This window comes from Oncorhynchus tshawytscha, linkage group LG31 (genome assembly GCF_018296145.1).
Source record: "Oncorhynchus tshawytscha isolate Ot180627B linkage group LG31, Otsh_v2.0, whole genome shotgun sequence".
Classification (NCBI taxonomy): Eukaryota; Metazoa; Chordata; class Actinopteri; order Salmoniformes; family Salmonidae; genus Oncorhynchus; species Oncorhynchus tshawytscha.
The window spans coordinates 24,076,005-24,089,662 of record NC_056459.1 but is presented as its reverse complement, the minus strand read 5'-3'; the positions used below and the strand labels follow the sequence as shown (position 1 = coordinate 24,089,662).

At 46.8% G+C, this 13,658-nt stretch overlaps 1 protein-coding gene across 1 annotated transcript in view; it reads left to right on the top strand.

Moving 5' to 3' along the window:
* Positions 1-13,658, top strand: part of LOC112229480 (calcium-binding mitochondrial carrier protein Aralar2-like) — a 92,241-nt gene that overhangs the window by 34,707 nt on the left and 43,876 nt on the right. Inside the window, exons 7-8 of the mRNA XM_042310158.1 lie at positions 5,402-5,540; positions 9,992-10,085. Coding sequence (XP_042166092.1) covers positions 5,402-5,540; positions 9,992-10,085 — 233 coding nt within the window. The remainder of the gene's footprint in view (positions 1-5,401; positions 5,541-9,991; positions 10,086-13,658) is intronic.

The following is a 13,658-nucleotide window of genomic DNA, read 5'->3' as shown; positions in this document are numbered from 1 at the left end:
CTGTGGATATAGATACTTTTGTACCTGTTTCCTCCAGCATCTTCACAAGGTCCTTTGCTATTGTTCTGGGATTGATTTGCACTTTTCGTACGTTAATCTCTAGGAGACAGAACGCGGCTCCGGCTGCGTGGTCCCATGGTGTTTATACCTGCGTACTATTGTAAAGAGGCACTGAGTTTGAAGATAGGCCTTGAAATAGATCCACAGGTACACCTCCAATTGACTCAAATGATGTCAATTAGCTTATCAGAAGCTTCTAAAGCCATGAAATGTCATGGCTAGGGTGTAAATGTCATGGCTAGGGTGTAAATGCCATGGCTAGGGTGTAAATGTCATGGCTAGGGTGTAAATGTCATGGCTAGGGTGTTGTTGTCACGGATAGGGTGTAGATGTCATGGCTAGGGTATAAATGTCATGGCCAGGGTGTAGATGTCATGGCTAGTGTGTAGATGTCATGGATAGGGTATAAATGTCATGGCCAGGGTGTAAATGTCATGGCTAGGTGTAAATGCCATGGCTAGGGTGTAAATGTCATGGCTAGGGTGTAAATGTCATGGCTAGGGTGTTGTTGTCACGGATAGGGTGTAGATGTCATGGCTAGGGTGTAGATGTCATGGCTAGGGTGTTGTTGTCACGGATAGGGTGTAGATGTCATGGCTAGGGTGTAGATGTCATGGCTAGGGTGTAGATGTCATGGCTAGGGTGTTGTTGTCACGGATAGGGTGTAGATGTCATGGGTAGGGTGTAAACGTCATGGCTAGGGTGTAGATGTCATGGCTAGGGTGTAGATGTCATGGCTAGAGTGTAAATGTCATGGTTAGGGTGTAAATATCACGGCTAGGGTGTAAATGTCATGGCCATGGTGTAAATATCACAGCTAGGGTGTAAATGTCATGGCTTGGGTGTAAATATCATGGCTAGGGTGTAAATGTCATGGCTTGGGTGTTGATATCATGGCTAGGGTGTAGATGTCATGGCTAGGGTGTAGATGTCATGGATAGGGTGTAGATGTCATGGCTAGGGTGTAGATGTCATGGATAGGGTGTAGATGTCATGGCTAGGGTGTAGATGTCATGGCTAGGGTGTAGATGTAATGGCTAGGGTATAAATGTCATGGCCAGGGTGTAGATGTCATGGCTAGTGTGTAGATGTCATGGATAGGGTATAAATGTCATGGCCAGGGTGTAAATATCACAGCTAGGGTGTAAATGTCATGGCTTGGGTGTAAATATCATGGCTGGGGTGTAAATGTCATGGCTTGTGTGTAAATGTCATGACGTGGGTGTAAATGTCATGGCTTGGGTGTAAATATCATGGCTTGGATGTAAATATCAGGGTTGGGGTGTAAATGTCATGGCTAGGGTGTAAATATCAGGGCTAGTGTGTAGATGTCATGGCTAGGAGGTTGATGTCACGGCTAGGGTGTTCAAATCAAATCAAATTTTATTTGTCACATACACATGGTTAGCAGATGTTAATGCGAGTGTAGCGAAATGCTTGTGCTTCTACTTCCGACAATGCAGTAATAACGAACAAGTAATCTAACTAACAATTCCAAAAAAACGACTGTCTTATACACAGTGTAAGGGGATAAAGAATATGTACATAAGGATATATGAATGAGTGATGGTACAGAGCAGCATAGGCAAGATACAGTAGATGATATCGAGTACAGTATATACATATGAGATGAGTATGTAAACCAAGTGGCATAGTTGTATTACATAAGGATGCAGTCGATGATATAGAGTACAGTATCTACGTATGCATATGAGATGAATAATGTAGGGTAAGTAACATTATATAAGGTAGCATTGTTTAAAGTGGCTAGTGATATATTTACATCATTTCCCATCAATTCCCATTATTAAAGTGGCTGGAGTAGAGTCAGTGTCATTGACAGTGTGTTGGCAGTAGCCACTCAATGTCAGTGGTGGCTGTTTAACAGTCTGATGGCCTTGAGATAGAAGCTGTTTTTCAGTCTCTCGGTCCCAGCTTTGATGCACCTGTACTGACCTCGCCTTCTGGATGACATCGGGGTGAACAGGCAGTGGCTCGGGTGGTTGATGTCCTTGATGATCTTTATGGCCTTCCTGTGAGCATCGGGTGGTGTAGGTGTCCTGGAGGGCAGGTAGTTTGCCCCGGTGATGCGTTGTGCAGACCTCACTACCCTCTGGAGAGCCTTACGGTTGAGGGCGGTGCAGTTGCTGGTGATACAGCCCGCCAGGATGCTCTCGATTGTGCATCTGTAGAAGTTTGTGAGTGCTTTTGGTGACAAGCCAAATTTCTTCAGCCTCCTGAGGTTGAAGAGGCGCTGCTGCGCCTTCCTCACGATGCTGTCTGTGTGAGTGGACCAATTCAGTTTGTCTGTGATGTGTATGCCGAGGAACTTAAAACTTGCTACCCTCTCCACTACTGTTCCATCGATGTGGATGGGGGTGTTCCCTCTGCTGTTTCCTGAAGTCCACAATCATCTCCTTAGTTTTGTTGACGTTGAGTGTGAGGTTATTTTCCTGACACCACACTCCGAGGGCCCTCACCTCCTCCCTGTAGGCCGTCTCGTCGTTGTTGGTAATCAAGCCTACCACTGTTGTGTCGTCTGCAAACTTGATGATTGAGTTGGAGGCGTGCATGGCCACGCAGTCGTGGGTGAACAGGGAGTACAGGAGAGGGCTCAGAACGCACCCTTGTGGGGCCCCAGTGTTGAGGATCAGCGGGGAGGAGATGTTGTTGCCTACCCTCACCACCTGGGGGCGGCCCGTCAGGAAGTCCAGAACCCAGTTGCACAGGGCGGGGTCGAGACCCAGGGTCTCGAGCTTGATGACGAGCTTGGAGGGTACTATGGTGTTGAATGCCGAGCTGTAGTCGATGAACAGCATTCTCACATAGGTATTCCTCTTGTCCAGATGGGTTAGGGCAGTGTGCAGTGTGGTTGAGATTGCATCGTCTGTGGACCTATTTGGGCGGTAAGCAAATTGGAGTGTTGATGTCATGGCTAGGGTGTAGATGTCATGGCTAGGGTGTAGATGTCATGCCTAGGGTGTAAATGTCATGGCTAGGGTGTTGATGTCATGGCTAGGGTGTAGATGTCATGGCTAGGGTGTAAATGTCATGGATAGGGTGTTGATGTCATGGATAGGGTGTTGATGTCATGGCTAGGGTGTAGGTGTCATGGCTAGGGTGTAAATGTCATGTCTAGGGTGTAGATGTCATGGCTAGGGTGTAAATGTCATGGCTAGGGTGTTGATGTCTTGGCTAGGGTGTAGGTGTCATGGCTAGGGTGTAAATGTCATGTCTAGGGTGTAGATGTCATGGCTAGGGTGTAAATTTCATGGCTAGGGTGTAGATGTCTTGGCTAGGTGTAGGTGTCATGGCTAGGGTGTAGATGTCATGGCTAGGGTGTAAATGTCATGGCTAGGTGTAGATGTCATGGCTAGGGTGTAAATGTCATGGCTAGGGTGTAAATGTCATGGCTAGGGTGTAAATATCAGGGCTAGTGTGTAGATGTCATGGCTAGGGTGTTGATGTCACGGCTAGGGTGTAGATGACATGGCTAGGGTGTAAATGTCATGGCTAGGGTGTAGATGTCATGGCTAGGTGTAAATGTCATGGCTATGGTGTTGATGTCATGGCTAGGGTGTAGATGTCATGGCTGGGGTGTAAATGTCATGGCTTGTGTGTAAATGTCATGTCGTGGGTGTAAATGTCATGGCGTGGGTGTAAATATCATGGCTTGGGTGTAAATATCAGGGCTGGGGTGTAAATGTCATGGCTAGGGTGTAAATATCAGGGCTAGTGTGTAGATGTCATGGCTAGGGTGTAAATGTCATGGCTAGGGTGTGGATGTCATGGCTAGGGCACAGTAATATGATGTTTCAGTGAACAGTGTGAGGCTGGTGGATTTTTGGACGTGGATAAATGTGCCATTCTGTCAGGAGAGGAGTGGAGGAGAGAAGCTTCAACCCAAGCAACCTCCTCCCTTCTTCTGCAGATGGCTTCTCTCCCTCACTGCAAGCTGTGGTGGGCTCACTGCTGTGTCTGTAAAGCAAACACCGCCATCTAGTGAAAAGGATGGTTTTCCACGATTTTCTCCACACTCCCGCTATTCAAAATAGTACAAGATGAATATCTGCAATATTTAATCAACGTTACTTTAATGAATCATTCCATCAGAGAAAATGTAAATACTCGTATCTAACGGGACACCAACACATTGACGCCATCAAGTGCTTTTAAGTACTTTTAAACAGACTTAAATCAAGACGCTGTGTGTAATGATGAAAGAGTTGTGTTGTGGGCTGGAAGGAATGTGTGCAGTGGGTACTAGCCTACTGGAACGTTTTGAGTCTCTGTTTTAAGCGTTACCTCGTTCTATTTTCTCTGCTTTACTCCAGCCTTCCATCCTCATTAGAGAAGCACTTCATTAAACAGAGCCTGATGACTACAGCTCTCCTCTCCTCTCTGGAAAGACAGTTTGTGTGTGTATGGTGTGTGTGTTTGTGTGTGTGTGCATGCGTGCCTGACTCTCTCTGTGTGTGTTGACGACGATCTCTTTTCCCAACACCGCAAACAAAATCCTTTACATAGGAGTTATTATATTTACAGTAGGTCTCCCTGTAGTGTGTGATGGTAACCAACTGGTCTATTAGCTGGTCCATTGTGTTTTTCCTTCACAGTACTAATTAGAATTCTGCTGTTGTGTCATGTTGTGTGTGAAAGGGAATGTCAGTGTGTGTGGTTGTGTGTAAGAATATCATATATTTGCATGTCATTCTGTGTACTGTGTATAGCTTGTGTTCACTCTGTTTTGTTCACTCTCTCTCTCTCTCTCCCTCTCTCACTCTCTCGCTCTCTCTCCCTCTCTCTCTCTCTCTCCCTCTTTCTCTCTCTCTCTCTCTCTCTCTCTCTCTCTCTCTGTCTCTCCCTCTCTCTCTCTCTGTCTCTCCATCTCTCTCACGCTCTCTCAATTCAATTCAATTCAATTCAAGGGCTTTATTGGCATGGGACACAAGTTAACATTGCCAAAGCAAGTGCAGTAGATAATAAACAAAAGTGAAATAAACAATAAAAAAGAACAGTAAACATTACACTCACAGAAGTTCCAAAAGACATTTTAAACGTCATATTATGTATATATTCAGTGTTGTAACGATGCGCAAATAGTTAAACATAAACATGGGTTGTGTTTTCTCTCCCCCTTTCTCTCTCACTCCCTCCCTTTCTCTCTCTCTTTTTCTCCCTCTTTCTCTCCCTCTCTCTTTTTCTCTCCCTCTCTCTCCCTCTGCCTCCTTCCCCCCTTCTCTCTACCTCTCTCTCTCTCTCTCTCTCTCTCTCCCTCTCTCTCCCTCTCTCTCCCTCTGCCTCCTTCCCCCCTTCTCTCTACCTCTTCTAACTCTCCCAGGCGGCTGGGGGCAATACATCTCACCAGGTCAGTTTTTCCTACTTTAATGGCTTCAACTCTCTCCTGAACAACATGGATGTCATTAGGAAGATCTACACCACACTGGCTGGGAGCAGTAGAGTCCTGGAAGTCACTAAAGGTTGGTAGACATACATACGCTGACACACATGCACGCATGCACACACGCACACACACACACGTTCATGCACGCACGCACGCACACACACACACGTTCATGCACGCACACACACAGCATACATGCGTACACAGACACACACACACACAGAGAATGTGTGTGTGTGGTAGTTTTGTTTGTTTTCTTTTTTCCACTCCCCACCCCCACCTCCTCCTCCTTGTCTACATTTGATTGGCCCTGCTGGATGCGTCCCAACAGACACATGGGAAGTTTACCCAGAATTCTCAGCAGCAGTGGCGGGTCTCTCACTGGGCCTGTCTGTGACACATCCTCCCTGGCTCTGGTTTGGCTAGGAGTTTCCCCTGAGTTACAGATCTAGGATCAGCTAACCCTGCCCAAATTCTACCCTAAACCATTAGAGTGTAAACGGCCAGGACCAAACTAACAGTTGTTTCACAAATCACAAATAGCATAGAGTAAAGGAAAAACATACACAATATGTCAGGATTTGACGTGATATGACGAGGCGGCAGGTAGCCTAGTGGTTAGAGCGTTGGACTAGTAACCAAAAGGTTGCAAGGTAAAAAATCTGTTGTTCTGCCCCTGTCCAAGGCAGTTAACCCACTGTTCCTAGGCCGTCATTGAAAATAAGAATTTGTTCTTAACTAACTTGCCGAGTTAAATAAAGAAAAAAAAGAAAAAAAAGAATGACAGTTAACATGTGTTTAATCAAGAGTTATCAATTAGCTCAACAGCCCCCCTCCACATAATTTCTCTCACTCCCTCTCTACCTCAGATCCCAGTTGTTGAACTGTACCAATGTCTCTCCCTGTCTGGTATTTTCTGAGCACTGTAGGCTTGGTTCTCTCTCTCTATCTCTCTTGATGCTGAGTAGGTCAGTCCACCGCATGGCTCTGGGGTTCTGGGTTCTGGGTATGTGAGTGTGATGCTATCGGGGCCTTATCGGGGGTGTGGGCCTGAGTTCCCTTGGCTGTTCCCACCGTGGCGTGGCCATGGCTGGGCTGTGGTGCCCCCCCAGCCACAGTCATTAGGCTCTACTGGGACCTGGTCTGTGCGTGCAGAGCTCCACGTCTCCGTCTCTCTCTCGCCCCCCCCACCCTCTGTGACCCCCACCAACCGGCCTGATTGATTCCGTATGTGAGGCGGGGCCACTGTTTTGGTTTGGAACGTCATCGCTGTGGTTACCGCCTCCACGCCCTCATTTCTTAGGGCAGGGCTGATTACAACATTCACTCCAATGAAATGAATGCAACTCGTTCTGTGGTCTGCTACATGGAATATACACAATATATGCAAGAGTATGTGAACACCCCTTCAAATTAGTGGATTCAGCAACACCTGTTGCTGACAGGTGTATAAGATCAAGCACACAGCCATGCCATCTCCATAGACAAACATTGGCAGTAGAATGGCGTGACACTGTCATAGGATGCCACCTTTCCAACAACTCAGTTTGTCAAATTTCTGTCCTGCTAGAACTGCCCCGGACAACTGTAAGGGATGTTATAGTGATGTGGAACTGCTGAGTCCCACAAAACACCAGTCTCAACATCAACAGTGAAGAGGCGACTCCGGGATGGTGGCCTTCTAGGCAGAGTTGCAAAGAAAAAGCCATATCTCAGACTGGCCAATAAAAATAAAAGATTAAGATGGGGAATAGAAAACAGACACTGGACAGAGGAACTCTGCCTAGAAGGCCAGCATCCCGGAGTTGCCTCTTCACTGTTGATGTTGAGACTGGTGTTTTGCGGGTACTATTTAATGAAGCTGACAGTTGAGGACTTGTGAGGCATCTGTTTCTCAAACTAGACACTCTAATGTACTTGTCCTCTTGCTCAGTTGTGCACCGGGGCCTCCCACTCCTCTTTCTTTTCTGGTTAGAGTCAGTTTGCTCTGTTCTGGGAAGGGAGTAGTACACAGTGTTGTACAAGAGCTTCAGTTTCTTGGCAATTTCTCGCATGGAGTAGACTTCATTTCTCAGAACAACAACTGACGAGTTTCAGAAGAAAATCCTTTGTTTCTGGCCATTTTGAGCCTGTAATCGAACCCACAAATGCTGATGCTCCAGATATTCTTCAACTAGTCTGAAGAAGGCCAGTTTTATTGCTTCTTTAATCAGAACAACAGTTTTCAGCTGTGCTAACATAATAAACATATGTCAGATGATGTTTCTGTATAGACAGTCAGATGATCTTTGTGTATAGACTGTCAGATGATCTTTGTATATAAACTGAGAGTGAGTTGATGTCTGGGAGTAAACTGAGCTATCTGATCTATGCTCTACTGAATATATAAACTCAGCCTAAAAAGAAATGTCCCTTTTTCAGGACCCTGTCATTCAAGATAATTCGTAAACATCCAAATAACTTCACACATCTTCATTGTAAAGGGTTTAAACACTGTTTCCCATGCTTGTTCAATTAACCATAAACAATTAATGAATACGCACCTGTGGAACGGTTGTTAAGACACTAACAGCTTATAGACGGTAGGCAATTAAGGTCACAGTTATGAAAACCTAGGACACTAAAGAGGCCTTTCTACTGACTCTGAAAAAACCCAAAAGAAAGATGCCCAGGGTCCCTGCTCATCTGCGTGAACGTGCCTTAGGCATGCTGCAAGGAGGCATGAGAACTGCAGATGTGGCCAGGGCAATAAACTGCAATGTCTGTACTATGAGACGCCTAAGACAGCGCTACAGGGAGACAGGATGGACAGCTGATCGTCCACGCAGTGGCAGACCACGTGTAACAACACCTGCACAGGATCGGTACATCCGAACATCACACCTGCGGGACAGGTAAAGGATGGCAACAACAACTGCCCGAGTTACACCAGGAACACACCATTCCTCCATCAGTGCTCAGACTGTCCGCAATAGGCTGAGAGAGGCTGGACTGAGTGTTTGTAGGCCTGTTGTAAGGCAGGACCTCACCAGACATCACCGGCAACAACGTCGCCTATGGGCACAAACCCACCGTCGCTGGACCAGACAGGACTGGCAAAAAGTGCTCTTCACTGACGAGTCGCGGTTTTCAGGGGTGATGGTCAGATTTGCGTCTATCGTTAAAGGAATGAGCTTTACACCAAGGCCTGTACTCTAGAGTGGGATCAATTTTGAGGTGGAGAGTCCATCATGGTCTGGGGCGGTGTGTCACAGCATCATCGGACTGAGCTTGTTGTCATTGCAGTCAATCTCCACGCTGTGCGTTACAGGGAAGACATCCTCCTCCCTCATGTGGTACCCTTCCTGCAGGCTCATCCTGACATGACCCACCAGCCAAACTACTCGTTCTGTGCGTTATTTCCTGCAAGACAGGAATGTCAGTGTTTGGCCATGGCCAGCGAAGTGCCCAGATCTCAATCCTATTGAGCATGTCTGGGACCTGTTGGATTGGAGGGTGAGGGCTAGGGCCTTTCTCCCCAGAAATGTCAGAGAACTTGCAGGTGCCTTGGTGGAAGAGTGGGGTAACATCTCACAGCAAGTACCGGCAAATCTGGTGCAGTCCATGAGGAGGAGATGGACTGCAGTACCTAATGCAGCTGGTGGTCACGCCAAATACTGACTGTTACTTTTGATTTTGACCTCACTTTGTTCAGGGACACACAGTGTCCTGGCTCTTTGAATAAGCTGGTCACACAATACCAGATACCAGAGCTATAGAAATCACACTGTAAGTCAGCCTTGGCTGAGTGCCACCCAGAGCCTGGGCCCTGGTCAAAAGTAGTGCACTAAATAGGGAAATAGAATGCCATTTGGGATGTAACCCAACCCAGTTATCAACCTGTTCATTATGTACCTAACACTTCCCCTACTGTACACTGTCTGTCTGTCTAAAGAACAGATTAAGTCAATTCAATAAGGTTTTGTAAACAGGAAATACATGTGGGAACTAATTTAAGGGGATTATCTCAAACACTGTATTTGTGTATAGGATGTTGGATTTGTGGGAAAGAGAGATTTTATTCTCAACTGGGATCACCTGTATAAATCAAAGATAAATAAAGTGGGAGTATCCGTCACACTCCTCTTCTCTCCTCTCATTTCCTCTCCTCTTCTCTTCTCGTTGTCTGCTCTTCTTTCCTCTCCTCTCATGTCCTCTTCTCTTCTCGTTGTCTGCTCTTCTTTCCTCTCCTCTTCTCTTCTCGTTGTCTGCTCTTCTTTCCTCTCCTCTCATTTCCTCTCCTCTCATTTCCTCTCCTCTTCCATGTCTGCTCTTCTTTCCTCTCCTCTCATTTCCTCTCCTCTTCTCTCCTCTCATGTCCTCTCCTCTTCTCTTCTCGTTGTCTGCTCTTCTTTCCTCTCCTCTCATTTCCTCTCCTCTTCTCTTCTCGTTGTCTGCTCTTCTTTCCTCTCCTCTCATGTCCTCTCCTCTTCTCTCCTCTGCTCTCCTCTTCGTCTCCTCCTCTCCTCTCCTTCTCTCCTGTAACAGAGGAGTTCATCATTGCGGCCCAGAGGTTTGGTCAGGTGACTCCGATGGAGGTGGACATCCTGTTCCAACTGGCCGACCTCTCTGAATCCCGGGGGTGAGTCACACACACACATACACACACAGATGACAAGGCCAGGCCTCAAATAGATAGCCCTATTCAGTTTAATAGCTTAATTACAGTTGCGTTCAAGATACATAATTATGCAAAACAGATCATACATGATAAGCCCTCTCAACCTCAGTTTTAAATCATTGAATTCCAGCAATGTTGAATGAAGCTTCATATTAAGGGAAACATTTTCCCACAGTCATTGATACTGCATAGTGTAATCCATTCCTCTCATTGTATTTCCACATTAGCATGTACTGTTATAGTTAATACTAGTTTTCAGTTTATTGGGTCTCAATAGCCTGTCCCATTAATCCATGTGGTTGTCATTGGATCACTGGAGCTCGTCATACCCGGTCGTTCTTCTTCCAAAATGTCTGCTTTCACTGCAGCCTGATCAAATGAGCCAGGCATGAATCTTCTGAATCCCATTTCACTCAAATAAGCCTTCAAAACTCAGCATTTGTCTGAGGAAGAGGAGACACATACACAAGAGCATACACACACAGGGGAAGGGGAGTCCACAGGGGAAGGGGAGTCCACAGAGGAAGAGGAGTCCACAGGGAAGGAGTCCAGGGGAAGAGGAGTCCACAGGGGAAGAGGAGTCCACAGGGGAAGAGGAGTCCACAGGGGAAGAAGAGGGGAGGGAGTCCACAGGGGAAGAGGAACAGCGGTCCACAGGGGAAGGGGGTCCAGGGGAAGGGGGTCCACAGGGGAAGGGGGTCCAGGGGAAGGGGAGGGGGAGTCCACAGGGGAAGGGGAGTCCACAGGGGAGGGGAGTCCACAGAGGAAGGGAGTCCAGGGGAAGGGGAGTCCACAGGGGAAGAGGAGTCAGTCCACAGGGAAGGGGGGTCCACAGGGGAACAGGGGAAGAGGAGTCCACAGGGGAAGGGGTCCACAGGGGAAGGGGAGTCCACAGGGGAAGGGGGGAAGGGGGTCCACAGGGGAAGGGGGTCCACAGGGGAAGGGGGGTCCACAGGGGAAGGGGAGTCCACAGGCGAAGAGGAGTCCACAGGGGAAGAGGAGTCCAAATCAAATCAAATCAAATGTATTTATATAGCCCTTCGTACATCAGCTGATATCTCAAAGTGCTGTACAGTAACCCAGCCTAAAACCCCAAACAGCAAGCAATGCAGGTGTAGAAGCACGGTGGCTAGGAAAAACTCCCTAGAAAGGCCAAAACCTAGGAAGAAACCTAGAGACGAACCAGGCTATGTGGGGTGGCCAGTCCTCTTCTGGCTGTGCCGGGTGGAGATTATAACAGAACATGGCCAAGATGTTCAAATGTTCATAAATGACCAGCATGGTCCAATAATAATAAGGCAGAACAGTTGAAACTGGAGCAGCAGCACGGCCAGGTGGACTGGGGACAGCAAGGAGTCATCATGTCAGGTAGTCCTGAGGCATGGTCCTAGGGCTCAGGTCCTCCGAGAGAGAGAAAGAAAGAGAGAAAGAGAGAATTAGAGAGAGCACACTTAAATTCACACAGGACACCGAATAGGACAGGAGAAGTACTCCAGATAAAACAAACTGACCCTAGCCCCCCGACACATAAACTACTGCAGCATAAATACTGGAGGCTGAGACAGGAGGGGTCAGGAGACACTGCGGCCCCATCCGAGGACACCCCCGGACAGGGCCAAACAGGAAGGATATAACCCCACCCACTTTGCCAAAGCACAGCCCCCACACCACTAGAGGGATATCTTCAACCACCAACTTACCATCCTGAGACAAGGCTGAGTATAGCCTACAAGGATCTCCGCCACAGCACAACCCAAGGGGGGGCGCCAACCCAGACAGGATGATCACATCAGTGACTCAACCCACTCAGGTGACGCACCCCTCCCAGGGACGGTATGAGAGAGCCCCAGTAAGCCAGTGACTCAGCCCCTGTAATAGGGTTAGAGGCAGAGAATCCCAGTGGAAAGAGGGGAACCAGCCAGGCAGAGACAGCAAGGGTGGTTCGTTGCTCCAGAGCCTTTCCGTTCACCTTCCCACTCCTGGGCCAGACTACACTCAATCATATGACCCACTGCAGAGATGAGTCTTCAGTAAAGACTTAAAGGTTGAGACCGAGTTTGCGTCTCTGACATGGGTAGGCAGACCGTTCCATAAAAATGGAGCTCTATAGGAGAAAGCCCTGCCTCCAGCTGTTTGCTTAGAAATTCAAGGGACAATTAGGAGGCCTTCGTCTTGTGACCGTAGCGTACGTGTAGGTATGTATGGCAGGACCAAATCAGAGAGATAGGTAGGAGCAAGCCCATGTAATGCTTTGTAGGTTAGCAGTAAAACCTTGAAATCAGCCCTTGCTTTGACAGGAAGCCAGTGTAGGGAGGCTAGCACTGGAGTAATATGATCACATTTTTTGGTTCTAGTCAGGATTCTAGCAGCCGTATTTAGCACTAACTGAAGTTTATTTAGTGCTTTATCCGGGTAGCCGGAAAGTAGAGCATTGCAGTAGTCTAACCTAGAAGTGACAAAAGCATGGATTAATTTTTCTGCATAATTTTTGACAGAAAGTTTCTGATTTTTGCAATGTTACGTAGATGGAAAAAAGCTGTCCTCTAAATGGTCTTGATATGTTCTTCAAAAGAGAGGTCAGGGTCCAGAGTAACGCCGAGGTCCTTCACAGTTTTATTTGAGACGACTGTACAACCATTAAGATTAATTGTCAGATTCAACAGAAGATCTCTTTGTTTCTTGGGACCTAGAACAAGCATCTCTGTTTTGTCTGAATTTAAAAGTTGAAAGTTTGCAGACATCCACTTCCTTATGTCTGAAACACATGCTTCTAGCGAGGGCAATTTTGGGGCTTCACCATGTTTCATTGAAATGTACAGCTGTGTGTCATCCGCATAGCAGTGAAAATTAACATTATGTTTTCGAATGACATCCCCAAGAGGTAAAATATATAGTGAAAACAATAGTGGTCCTAAAACGGAACCTTGAGGAACACCGAAATTTACAGTTGATTTGTCAGAGGACAAACCATTCACAGAGACAAACTGATATCTTTCCGACAGATAAGATCTAAACCAGGCCAGAACTTGTCCGTGTAGACCAATTTGGGTTTCCAATCTCTCCAAAAGAATGTGGTGATCGATGGTATCAAAAGCAGCACTAAGGTTTGGAGCACGAGGACAGATGCAGAGCCTCGGTCTGATGACAGTAAAATGTCATTTACCACCTTCACAAGTGCAGTCTCAGTGCTATGATGGGGTCTAAAACCAGACTGAAGCATTTTGTATACATTGTTTGTCTTCAGGAAGGCAGTGAGTTGCTGCGCAACAGCCTTTTCTAAAATTTTTGAGAGGAATGGAAGATTCGATATAGGCCGATAGTTTTTAATATTTTCTGGGTCAAGGTTTGGCTTTTTCAAGAGAGGCTTTATTACTGCCACTTTTAGTGAGTTTGGTACACATCCGGTGGATAGAGAGTTTATTACGTTTATTATGTTCAACATAGGAGGGCCAAGCACAGGAAGCAGCTCTTTCAATAGTTTAGTTGGAATAGGGTCCAGTATGCAGCTTGAAGGTTTAGAGGCCATGATTATTT